Source organism: Eptesicus fuscus, chromosome 9, assembly GCF_027574615.1.
Source record: "Eptesicus fuscus isolate TK198812 chromosome 9, DD_ASM_mEF_20220401, whole genome shotgun sequence".
NCBI classification, from domain to species: Eukaryota; Metazoa; Chordata; class Mammalia; order Chiroptera; family Vespertilionidae; genus Eptesicus; species Eptesicus fuscus.
The window spans coordinates 26,322,821-26,335,620 of NC_072481.1; the positions used below are offsets into that span (position 1 = coordinate 26,322,821).

The following is a 12,800-nucleotide window of genomic DNA, read 5'->3' on the forward strand; positions in this document are numbered from 1 at the left end:
ATCCAGCAGGGCCCTATGGGGCAAGAAGCCCCTCTCCCTGTCTCCTCCCACTTAACAGCTATACCCAGACTAGTTATCCGCGGAGGCCCCGCTGCTCCTCATGGGAACGCTGGTGGAAGACGAAGGTGATGGCAGTGGAGGCAGCATCCCAGGCAGCCTGGAGTACCTCATCCCTGAGCCCCCGCTTATCAGTGCTATGGTTCCATTGAGCCAGGTCTGAGGTGCAGTCAGAACCATCAGGGGGTGGCCTGATTTGGTGGTTGTTGACACAGCGGCAGCAGCGCAACCTGGGGGCAGAGGACAAAGCTGTGGTCACTGTACACCCCATCTCCAAGCTATAAGGAAAATTCAGGTAATGGCTACAAGGGCACTCCACCCACCTATCATGTGTGTCACTGAGGCTAGCCTCATCCAGGGTAAACAGCTCCTTCAACTCGCCCAGAGAGAAGTGTCGCTCCACATCCTGCTCTTCATCCACCACACAACTACTCAGTGCCTTCTTGTGGCTCTGACGCTGAAAGATCTTCTCCTCGATGGTTCCTGCCTGAAGGAAGGTTGGGGGAAGCAGGGAAGCAGGGCTAAGTCATCTCCATACATAGGGAGAAGAAAAAACGGGATGAAACTATAGCCACCCAAGAGAAAGATAAATGAAAAGTAAGAACCCTGCAGCAATACCTCTGCTTAGCTAAGCCCATTGCCTAGCCTATCTCTTGGGAATATGACTTGTGCAGGTCTGCCCATATTTTCTGTACCAATGGAGGGTCTCAGGGTCTGGCTAAATTCCTTTAGGGTAAGCTGAGGTTTGTCTGTAGCAGCTTCACCAGACTTCCACACCAAGCCCAAGTCTCACCCAATAACTATCATTTGGGTAGTATATGCCAGACCCTGTGCTAACACTAGGATATAAAGAATCAAATATGACCCTTATTCTTGAACTCAGACTAGTGGGACAGACATATAAGCTACTTGGTACAATAATAGATTTCTGTACAGAATACCTAGTAGCCCACAAGATGGGAAGAATGGAATAGTGTTGAAAAGCTTGAAAGTAAAGATGATCCTCAAGCTGAATCTTAAAAAAAAAAAGAGAGAAACTAGATCAATTAGAAGGGCATAGAGAAGGGAAGGCATTCCCTGCATAGGAACAAAGGAATAAGCATGGCCTATTGGAGGACTGAGGCGTTCAGCCTATCCAGATGACAGTGGAAGTATAGTAAAAGCTGGGACGGAGAAAGTCAGCAGTGTCTGTATTGGAGAAGCTTGGATGCCAGGCTGAAGAGCTTGACCTTATCCTAAAAAGCAAAAATCAGAATTTTTTGAAAGCTCATTCTGAAAGAAGTATGTAAAGAATGGATTAGGATAAGACCAAAGGTAAAGAATTAGGAAGCTGTTTGCAATATCCAAGTAAGAGATTACTGTGACTTTAGCATGGGATGGAGAGGAAGCTTAGATTAAGGATATTTCAAGAGTTTAAAATCAATGGTAATTGGAATCTGATTGTTAGGAGACAGAATAGTCCAGTAGGATAATGCCCAGATTTGGGTGGAGTGGCCAATGGAACCATTAAATGACAAAATTCAGAAGGGGAGCATGTTTCATCATGATGTATATGAAGTGCTCGTAAGATATTCAGGTGGAGCCCTAGCCCATTTGGCTCAGTGGATAGAGCATCAGCCTGAGGACCAAAGGGTCCCAGGTTTGATTCCAGTCAAGGGCACGTACCTTGGTTGCAGGCTCCTCCCCAGCCCAGGCCCTGGTCAGGGCTCATGCAGGAGGCAACCAATCGATGTGTTTCTCTCACATCAATGTTTCTCTCTTTCCCTCTCCCTAAAAAATACTATAAAAATATCCTTAGCCCTGACCAGTTTGGCTCAGTGGATGGAGAGGTTCGATTCCGGTCAGGGGCGTGTGCCTTGGTTGTGGGCGCATCCCCAATGGGGGGCGGGGGAGTGCAGGAGGCAGCTGGTTGATGTTTCTCTCTCATCGATGTTTCTAGCTCTATCCCTCTCCCTTCTCTGTAAAAAATCAATAAAATGTATTCTAATAAAAAAGAAAGAAAAATATCCTTAGGCAAGGATTAACAAAAACAAACAAATAAACAAAGAAAAAAGATATTCAGGTGAAAATGTACAGTAGGTGATGGATACATGGGGCTAGAACTCAAGTAAGAGATCTGGGCTAAAAATTTTGTTAGACTTGTCAATATAATCTATCTATATAAAAGGCAAATATGCAAAGTGTCCCCTTGGGAGTTCGATCGCTTGTCATGATGTGCGCTGACCACCAGGGGTGGCGCGGAACAAAGGAAGGCCCCAGCCAGCAGCCAGAAGGCCCTGATTGCCCTGATCAGCTCTGATCACCGGCCAGGCCTAGGGACCCTACCCATGCACAAATTTCGTGCACCAGGCCACTAGTGAGTATATAAAATCACAGAGGTAGGAAAACCAGAATGGAGTTTCCAAAGAGAAAATAATTTTAGAGTAGTCAACAGTGTCAGATACACAAAGAAGAAAAAATCAAGAGTCTCTTGTTTTGGCAATTAGGAAGCCAATAATAGTACATTCAAAAGCGAGTTCAGTGGCATAAATGTTCTGATGAGTGAGAAGATGAGGTGAAATTAATTTGTAGAATTTGGAAAAATGTGACAGTAAGTGAATGGGAAGTACCCATGTTAGTAGCTGCAATAAACAGGGCTGAGAAATTTTGTTTCTAAGGTGAGAGCTACTTGAGTATGTTTATAGACTTTGGGGAATAAAGGAGAGATTAATCAACTAAGAAAGGAAAGGATGGGGAAGGGTTCTAGAGCAGAGCTGGAATAATGAGCCTCAAGCAGAGAGAAAGGACATGATCTTCCTCTGAGATGGGAAGGGAAGACCAGGTGTAAAGATTTATGGAAGACCGCAAAAGGTAGGGGGTAGAATTCAAGCCTGATAGCCTCCATTTTTTTTCTGTGAAGTAGGACAAGGTCTCTGCAGATGACAGGTTTAGGAAGGAAACTTGAGGGCAGTGATGAAGACTTGAAGTGGTTGTTGAAAGAAAACGAAATATGGCCCAGTCAAAATGGTGAATGTGATTAGTGACAGTGCCCATCTGTAAGTGCAAATTTATCTGGTGTAAAAGCTGAGAACAGCTGTAATGAGCCAAGAGAAGTAGGTATTAGGGAAGGAGTTCCTGAAAGGATACACAATAAGGATCAGGTCCAACAGAAAAGGAAGTAAAGCTAGATTTGAGGACTGGGGCCAGGGTACTAGGGACGTTAGGTTAAAGCAGATGTAAGCGGTATAAGAAAGCTGGAGGACAGGAAGTGATAGCTATTACTAAAGTTTTGGGTACTATGTAAAGCTTCAGTATTGTTTAAGTTCCACAGTGGAGCCTTTAGAGTAATTAAAATTGGGGCGGGGCCAGGGGTGGGGGGTGTCAAGGAAACATGAAGGCCAGAGTGCTGGATAACTGCATGGTTCTTGAAGTCCACCAGGATGATAGCTGGATTTGGGAAAGAAATGAAGATGGAGCTGGTGTCTAAAAATCATTAACGAATTATGAAAATAGCAGGAGGTAGATGACTGTAGTAAGGAAAAGAGAAATCAAACTAGACAACTTGAGCTTCAAAAGAACTAGGGGATGGATGGTCTGAGTGATCACTGAGAACTTGGAAAATGCCAATACCTCTTTTTAATACCATGGGACATGGAGTATAAGAAGACTACAAGGCCACATCGGAGAGTAGAAATCAGGTATGAAGGAAAGTAGGGGTCCTGTGAAAAGGATGGGGCCACAGGGGAGTTTGTTAACTACTGAACACAGGTATCCAGAGAGCATTGTAAAGAAGGGTTTGAAGGAATGGGGTGGAGAGAACAGAAGAATAAAAGGCTCCTGGCTAAGCCCATAGCTAAGGCCACTGCTAGAGGCAGAGGGCCCAAAGAGTGGCACTAAAAAATAACCCAAGATGGTCCTAAAGGTCTTATTCCATGACCCACCCCTACTCTGACCACTATCACCATCCTTACAGATAGCAGGCGATAGATATAGCAGGTCTTCTTTTGACCGTCACGCCAGACCCGAGCCATAGCTTGTTCATCATTAGCCGGGTTCCAGTCAGGGTCAAACATGACCAGTCGGTTAGCCCCAATGAGATTGAGGCCACAGCCCCCCGCTTTGCTGCTCAGCATGAAGACAAAGTCAGGGCTCTGGAAAGAGAGGAAGCAGAAAAGAACCTTTTACAGCCTGAACTAGAATCCTACTCAGCCCAGTCAACTGTTCTCTCTTACACATCTATAGTCTTAGGCTCAGACCAACTGTGAGGATCACCAGTTTGTCTGCATACCATCCAATTTCCTAGCCCACAAAGTCAGTTCCCAGCCCAGCTATCACTAACCAGCCTAACCCTACCACACCCACCAGAAAAAAAATCCAGGAAGACACTAGAGCGCAGCCTCTTATAGCTTCTCTATCAACCCTAATCCTGATGTTACTACATTGGTGGTGTGGGGACAAGGGTTGTGCATTTACCAATGGACTGTTGAAGCGCTCTACAACCTTGGCTCGTTTCTTAATGGACATGGTGCCATCCAAGCGGACATACAAATACCTAAAGGGAAATCCAAAGATCAAAACCCAAGAAAGCAGAGTTTCCTGGAGCCAGAACTATTGAAGGGACTAAACTAACCATATCTGAGGCTGTTTATGCACAGCCTGAGGCCCCACACTCACAAAGGGAGGGGCAAGAGCTAGGAGCCAGGATTCTGTCCTGTGGGAACACCCAAAAGACCAGGGGCTATTCTGCTTGGGGAGGCACTTTGGCAGCCTAGTTAGGCTCTTCCCTACCTTCGGGCCCGGCAGAGCTTCTCAAAGAGGTCCAGTGTCTGGGTGTAATTGGACACCAGCACTACTTTATCACTGCTGCGGCTTCGGGTCACCGCCAGAATGTAATCAAGGACCAGCATTTTACCTGGGAAGATGAACTATTAGCTCCCAATGTGTCATCCCAATGGCCCAAAATTCTTACTCTCAATATCCTGCCTTGAGACAAGATAGGTTTAGAACACAGAGACAATCTCCCACCCTTCCTCCCAGAGAATCCAAAACCAAAAACCAAAACAAAACAAACAAACAAAAAATAGTAGGAAAGGGCTCACCTGACAGCTGGGGCTCTAGAACCTTGGAACTATAACCAGGGGGGAATACGTCCAAGGCACCTTCAAAGCCGTCCTCTTCTTCCACACACTTGTCATAGATGAGAGCTGGATCTGGTGAAAAAGAAAAAAAGCCAGCTACATTGCTTTCAGAAATTTCCACTTCAGTGTTCATTAGAACTTCCTCTAGAAGCCTACCCAAATGACCTTCTTCAGCACCAGATTTGCTTGGTCCCAAATTCCAGTGGGTAGTCAGTGCCATCTGGGAGCATGAATGGATAACCTGGCTCACTAGTGTGTTCTCCCAACAAGAAGGAAGCTATACCAGAGACAGTACATTTGTTATTTTTATTCCTGTCTGAAATTTTGTGTGCACATGTGTTCATGAACACACACACACACAGAGTCCTATATACCCCAAGCATCAAGCATGGGCTGGGCAGAGAATAACCTAAAGTTTTCAAAGCAAAGGGTCTGGTTTACAAAGTAAACAATGTAGGGCTCATGCCTTGGGGAGGGCCGGAATCACGTATGGCCTCTATGAGGACTCTGAGGACAAGTATTAGTGAAGGTGGCTGGATCACATGTGGGAGCCTACCCTCCTTGCTCTCTCACAGAAGACCTCTGAGGAGCATGGACTCAACTCACGATTACAAAGCTTCTTTAGTGAGGTGATGGAAGACAGGGAAGATACACTCATTTTGCCCTCACGCAACTCCTCTGCTGGCTTGGCCTGTCTCAGAAACCTCTGGTATAATTCAGTCTGAAGCGGTGTCAGCCTGAAAAAAAGGCAGCTGGGTCAGTGAGAAAGGCTGAACCACACTTGGCCCTCTGAGGACAACTTGAAAACTGGGCTTTTACTCTCTCCACACCCCTGAGTTCAGTACCTACAACAAACCACCTGCTCAATCTTCACAGGCAGATACTTAGACAGGATATCAGATGTCCTCCGTATCAGACACCTACAGAGAACAAGATAAAAAGGTAGGGGCTGGTAAAACCACTAAGCAAACTACTGGAATAAAAATTACCCCCTAAAGGACCAACACTGACTCTTTTGTACTATCAAATGTCAGAGACCCATCAGCCTTATGGCAAAGATATCTATATCGGGGTCACAGTCATGGGAACGGAGACCCTTACAGTCTAGCTTTAACTGACCACTCTTTCTCTTCCCCTTCAAAAGGTTAGCTGGTCTTCAAGAAGAGGCCAAGGTCTCCCACTGAGTCTAGTGCTCTGATAGGGAAAGCAAGCTGCAAACCACTAAGTCCTTAGGGAAGTTTCTGCATTTGCCCAAATGCCTTTTGTCAAATGACCCAAGGCTCAATGAAATTAAGCCCACACCTCCTGGCAGACCAGGAAGAACAGGGATCAGGCACCTGAGCAGCAGCTCCTGATACACTGACTCTCCTTCTTGCCATCTAAAATTGGGAGGGACAGGTGGCAATTGGGAAGAACAGGACTCTTCAGGATGTAAATCATCAAGTGTATATACCTATGACAGGAGTCCAGAATGTACCTGCCCTCCTGTGCTATGTGGGACCCATAGAAAAAGCCATCTCAGCCTGGAAGCCACACCCATCCACCAGATCTATCCCTACTTATGAGGCCTGGGAAGGTAAGCGTGGTTCTTTAGGTTTGAGATCAAATGATAAGAAGCTTCTGAAATACTAACAGTGTTCCGAGGGATATTTTGCTCAGGAAATCCAACAGCATCAGAAAAGAGCTTCCTCAGCAGGTTGCTAAGCAACCCAAAACCAGACCACAGGACTGAGGCTAGGAAGAAAGCAAGGACTTGGCCTGTAAGACGCCCTATTTATTCAGTAGTTACAGTCAGAACACAGATCCCACTCCCTTCCTAGAATCCTGGCCCTCATAGGTCAAGGTCCCAAAAGATTGGCCTTGGATGACTTAGGGGGCAACTCTGATGATCTCAGTAGGGGGAACCCAAAGAAAGTGCTGCCTTCTAGGCCCACTCTGCCATTACCTATTCACAATGCTGGTGAGCTCTCGCAGTCGCTCCTCTCCTAGCTGCCTATCTGCCTCACTGGCAGCTGCGTCTCTACCCTTCAAAATTGGCAACTCAAAATGCTTCTTGAACTCATGGGCAGTTCCTAAACACAGAAGAGAAAGGAAAATGAAAGAATGTAGAAAAAGAATTCTTTTCCCACTGCTAGTAATGGCAGACTTCTTTGTTACAGACCAACCTTCCTGCCAAGACCAACAAAGCTAAACAAATTACAGGCAATTTGTTTGAATGAATCGGAGAGCTACCAAAACACAGAAGACTTAAAAGGCCAAATAGTGAGATAGTAAATTAAAATACAAACATGTAACTAATCACATTAACTATATATATATATATTTTTTTTAAATTTCTTTATTGATTAAGGTATCACATATTTGTCCTCATCCCCCCATTCCCATCCCACACACCTCCCCACACATGCCCCCACCCCCCTGTTTATATATATATATATTTTTTTAAAAAATATATTTTATTGATTTTTTACAGAGAGAAAGGGAGAAGGATAGAGAGTTAGAAACATTGATGAGAGAGAAACATCAATCAGCTGCCTCCTGCACACCTCCTACTGGGGATGTGCCCGAAACCAAGGTACATGCCCTTGACCGGAATCGAACCTGGGACCTTTCAGTCCACAGGCCGACGCTCTATCCACTAAGCCAAACTGGTTAGGACAAATCACATTAACTATAAATGGACAAATAACCCAATAAAAAGACATTTCAGCCTGGCCAGTGTGGCTTAGTGGTTGAGTGTTGACCCATGCACCAAGAGGTCACTGGTTAGATTCTGGGTCAGGGCACATGCCTGGGTTGCAGGCTCCATCCCCAGTATGTTTCTCTCTCATTGATGTTTCTATCTCTCCCTTCCTCTCTCTAAGAAAAATCAATAAAAACACACATATTTTTTAAAAAGACAATCTAATGATCAGATTGCATATTTTTTAGAGCCCCACCTATATACTGTTTGTAAGAGATAAAGTAGCATGTATCAGTACAATGAAGTTCATGCCACAGTGTGGACGAACCTTGAAAACATTACACTAAGTAAAATAAGCCAAAGACAAAAGTTCAGATATTATAGGATTCCACTGATATGAAATATCCAAAATAGGTAAATCCATAGAGATAGAAAGCAGATTGGTGGTTGTCGGGGGTATAGGGGAAATAGAAAGTAACTGCTTACTGGGTATATGGTTTTCTTTTGACCAGAAATTAAAAAAAAAAAAAAAATCAGCATCTCCAAATAGCCAATGACTATATTAAAAGATATCCAACTTTATTCAACATTAGGCAGATGCAATGAGATATTACTAAACACCAACAAAATGACTAAGATGATTTAAATTTAATCCTCACCTGCGGATATTTTTCAATTGCTCTTCTGGAAGGGAGAGGGGAGGGAGGAGGGAGAGAAACAGAGACAGAAAAACATCAATGTGAGAGAGACACATCGACTGGTCGCCTCTCACATGCACCTGACTGGGGTGGGGGGGTGGGGAATGGAACCCACAACCCAGGGATGTGCCCTTGACTGGGAATTGAACCCTCGATCCTTCAGTGCACAGGCCAAAGCTCTAACCACTGAGAAACACCTGCCAGGGCGACTAACATTTTTTGAAAATGTTAAAGATAAATATTGGTGATACAGAGCCATGGTTAACAAACTACAGCCATGGGCCAGCCACCTCTTTCTGTAAATAAAGTTTTATTAGAATATACCCATGCCCATTCATATACATTTTAGGGCTGCTTTCACTCTACAATGGCAGAACTGAGTAACTGTGACAGAGTTTGCCTGTAAGCCTAAAATACTATCTAGCCCTTTAAGAAAAAAAAAAAGCTAACCCATGATGTACAGACACTGGAATTCTCATACTCTGCTGGTACAATCGCTTAAAGTGATTATAGAGCTGAACACATGCATAACATATGACCCAGCAATTCCACACTTAGGATAGAGAAATGCATACTATGCTGAGGTAAAAACATGCAAGAATGTCCATAGCATCATTATTAAAAGAATAAAAAACTGGAAATAACAATGGTTTATCAATAGTAAAAGAAATACGCCCTAACTGGTTTGGCTCAGTGGATAGAGCGTCGGCCTGCAGACTGAAGGGTCCCAGGTTCGATTCTGGTCAAGTGCAGGTACCTTGGTTGGGGGCACATCCCCAGTGTGCAGGAGGCAGCTGATTGATATTTCTAACTCTCTCTCCCTCTCCTTCCTCTCTGTAAAAAATCAATAAAATATATTTTAAAAAATAGTAAAAGAAATAAATCATGGTATATTCATTAAAGGACATAGTATACAAAAATGAAATACTACAACTACAGGCAACAACATGGATGATTTTTCATAAATATAATGAACAGAAGAAACCAGATGCAAAGGAATATATACTGTATGATTCCATTTACATATATAAAGTTCAAGAATATTTCTGGGGAGAAAAAAGTAGTGATTAGAAGGGGGTGGGAGAGTGCCTCTGAGATGGGAGGGCTGCTGAGATGGTGATAGTAACTGATCTGGTGGTGGTCACTCAAATATATTCTTTGTGGAAATCTTGCTGCTCAGCTGGTTCTCACCTTAAGTGATTTTCCTAAGCACTGTCAAGTTGGGGTGACACTAACAAACCATTTCACAGATATCTAAGCGCAATAACTGCCCAAATGGTGGTTATGGGGGGCAGGGGCGGGGGTGAAAAATAGGGAGCTATTGTTTAATGGGTAGAGATTCAGTTTTGCAAGATAAAGTTCTGGAGATAGATGGTAGTGATGGTTGCACAACAATGTGAATATACTTAGTGACACTTAATTGAACACTAAAAAATGGTTTTAAAAAAAGAAAGAAGCTGCCCAAGACCATCTGCTCTGAGGTCAAAGCTCTCATGAGGTAACAAAAATATCTGGAGATATTCTTTCCATCCACAGTTCATAGTGACCCCATGCCCTGCATAGAGCCTGCCAACTCTGCCAGAGAAAAATGGCCAGAGTGGGCAAATCCTAGCCACAGCAACCAGACAAGAAGAAATAAAAGGCATCCAAATTGGAAAGGAAGCAGTAAAACTGTCATTATTGGCAGATAACATGACACTATAGAGAGAACCCTAAAGATTCCACCAAAAAACTACTAGAACTGATAAATGCATTCAGTAAAATAGCAGGATACAAAATAAATATTCAGAAATTGGTTGCATTTTTATACATCAATAATGAACTGTCAGAAAGAAAACCTAAAAAAAAAAAAATCCCATTTACAATTGCACCAAAAAAATAAAATACCTAGGAATAAATTTAATGGAAGCATATACCAAAGCATAGATACTCAAAGCAATCTATAGTTTCAACAAAATCCCTATCAAATTCCAATGGTGTTTTTACAGAACTAGAACAAATAATCCAAAAATTTATATGGAACCACAAAAGACCCTAAATAGCCATAGCAATAAAAAAAGAACAAAGTTGGAGGGATCACAAGATTATAATAATCAAAACAGCAGGGTACTGGAATAAAAAACAGACACATAGATCAATGGAAAAGAACAAAGAGCCCAGAAATAAACCCACACCTATATGGTCAACTAATACGACAAAGGAGGCAAGAATATACAATGGGATAAAAACAGTCTATTCAATAAGTGGTTTTGGAAAAATTGGACAGATACATAAAAAAAAAAAAAAATGAAACTAGACCATCTTCTTACACCATATACAAGAATAAACTAAAAATGGATTAAAGGCCGAAACCGGTTTGGCTCAGTGGATAGAGCATCGGCCTGCAGACTGAGGGGTCCCAGGTTCGATTCCGGTCAGGGGCATGTACCTTGGTTGCGGGCACATCCCCAGTGGGGGGTGTGCAAGAGGCAGCTGATTGATGTTTCTCTCTCATCGATGTTTCTGGCTCTCTATCCCTCTCCCTTCCTCTCTGTAAAAAATCAATAAAATATATTTAAAAATAATAATAATAATTAAAAAAATGGATTAAAGACTTAAATGTAAGACTCAACACCATAAAACTCCTAGAAGAAAACATAGGCAGTAAAGTCTGACATTTTTTTAGCAATATTTTTCTGATATATCTCCTCAGGCAAGGAAAACTGAAGAAATAATAAATAGGACTACATCAAATTAAAAAGTTCTTTTGCACAGCAAAGGAAACCATCAACAAAACGAAAAGGTGGCCTACTGAATGGGAGAAGATATTTGCCAATGATATATCAGATAAGGGGTTAATATCCAAAATTTATAAAGAACAAACCAATAAAACAATCCAACTAAAAATGGGTAAAGGACCTGAATGGATACTTCTCCAAAGAGGACATGCATGGCCAATAGACATATGAAAAGATGCTCAATGTCACTAAGTATCAAAGAAATGCAAATTAAAACCACAGTGAGAGACCTGGTCAGGTGGCTAAGCTGGTTGGAGCATAGTTCCATACACCAAAAGGTTGTGGGTTCAATCCCCTGTCGGGGCACATACAGGAGGGAACCAATTGATGTTTCTCTCATCGATGTTTCTCTCTCCCTTCTCTCTCTAAAATCAATTTTTATATTTTATTGATTTTTTTACAGAGAAGAAGGGAGGAGGAGAGAGGGTTAGAAACATCGAAGAGAGAGAAATATTGACCAGCTGCCTCCTGCACACCCCCTACTGGGAATGTGCCCGCAACCAAGGTACATGCCCTTGACCGGAACCGAACCTGGGACCCTTGAGTCCGCAGGCCGATGCTCTATCTTCTGAGCCAAACCAGTTAGGGCTAAAATCAATTTTTAAAAAGATCCTCCAGTGAGGATTAAAAATCAAAACAAAATAAAACCACGATGCCCTAACCGGTTTGGCTCAGTGGATAGAGCGTCGCCTGCGGACTCAAGGGTCCCAGGTTCGATTCCGGTCAAGGGCATGTACCTTGGTTGTGGGCACATCCCCAGTAGGAGGTGTGCAGGAGGCAGCTGACATTTCTCTCTCATCAATGTTTCTAACTCTCTCTCCCTTCCTCTCTGTAAAAAATCAATAAAATATATTTAAAAAAAAAAAACACCACAATGAGCTATCACCTCAAACCTGTCACAATGGCTATCATAAAAAAAATCAGCAAGTGTTGGCAAGGATGTGAAGAAAAAGGAACCCTTATGCAACATTTTTGGGAATGCATATTGTTGCAGCTACTACAAGTAGTATGGTTGGAGGTTCCTCAAAATATTAAAAATAAGACTGCCTTATGATCCAGCAATTCCACTTCTGGGTATATATCCAAAGAAACCCAAAAATCTAATTTGAAAAGATATATGCACCCCTATGTTCACTGCAGCATTATTTACAATAGACAAGATATGGAAGTAATCTAAGTGCCCATCAGTAGATGAGTAGATAAAAAAGTGGTGATACATATATACTATGGACTATTAGCCATAAAAAAAAGAATGAAATCTTGCCCTGGCTGGTGACTCGGTTGGAGCGTCATCCTGTACACCAAAAGGTCGCAGGTTCGATTCCCAGTCAAGGCATATACCTAGATTGCAAGTTTGATCTCAGGTCAAGGTGCATATGGGCAGCAGCTGATCCATGTTTCTCTCAAACAAAAAATAAACAAAAAGAATGAAATCTTGCCCTAGCCAGTTTGGGTCAGCGAATAGAGC

At 42.9% G+C, this 12,800-nt stretch overlaps 1 protein-coding gene across 1 annotated transcript in view; it reads right to left on the reverse strand.

Annotated features, from left to right (window-relative positions):
• Positions 1 to 73: 73 nt before the first annotated feature.
• Positions 74 to 12,800, reverse strand: part of RAD54L (RAD54 like) — a 30,587-nt gene continuing 17,860 nt past the window's right edge. Inside the window, exons 10-18 of the mRNA XM_054720727.1 lie at positions 7,120 to 7,246; positions 6,020 to 6,094; positions 5,781 to 5,911; positions 5,136 to 5,246; positions 4,825 to 4,948; positions 4,510 to 4,588; positions 4,008 to 4,187; positions 381 to 544; positions 74 to 287 (exon numbers count right to left, since the gene is read on the reverse strand). Coding sequence (XP_054576702.1) covers positions 74 to 287; positions 381 to 544; positions 4,008 to 4,187; positions 4,510 to 4,588; positions 4,825 to 4,948; positions 5,136 to 5,246; positions 5,781 to 5,911; positions 6,020 to 6,094; positions 7,120 to 7,246 — 1,205 coding nt within the window. The remainder of the gene's footprint in view (positions 288 to 380; positions 545 to 4,007; positions 4,188 to 4,509; positions 4,589 to 4,824; positions 4,949 to 5,135; positions 5,247 to 5,780; positions 5,912 to 6,019; positions 6,095 to 7,119; positions 7,247 to 12,800) is intronic.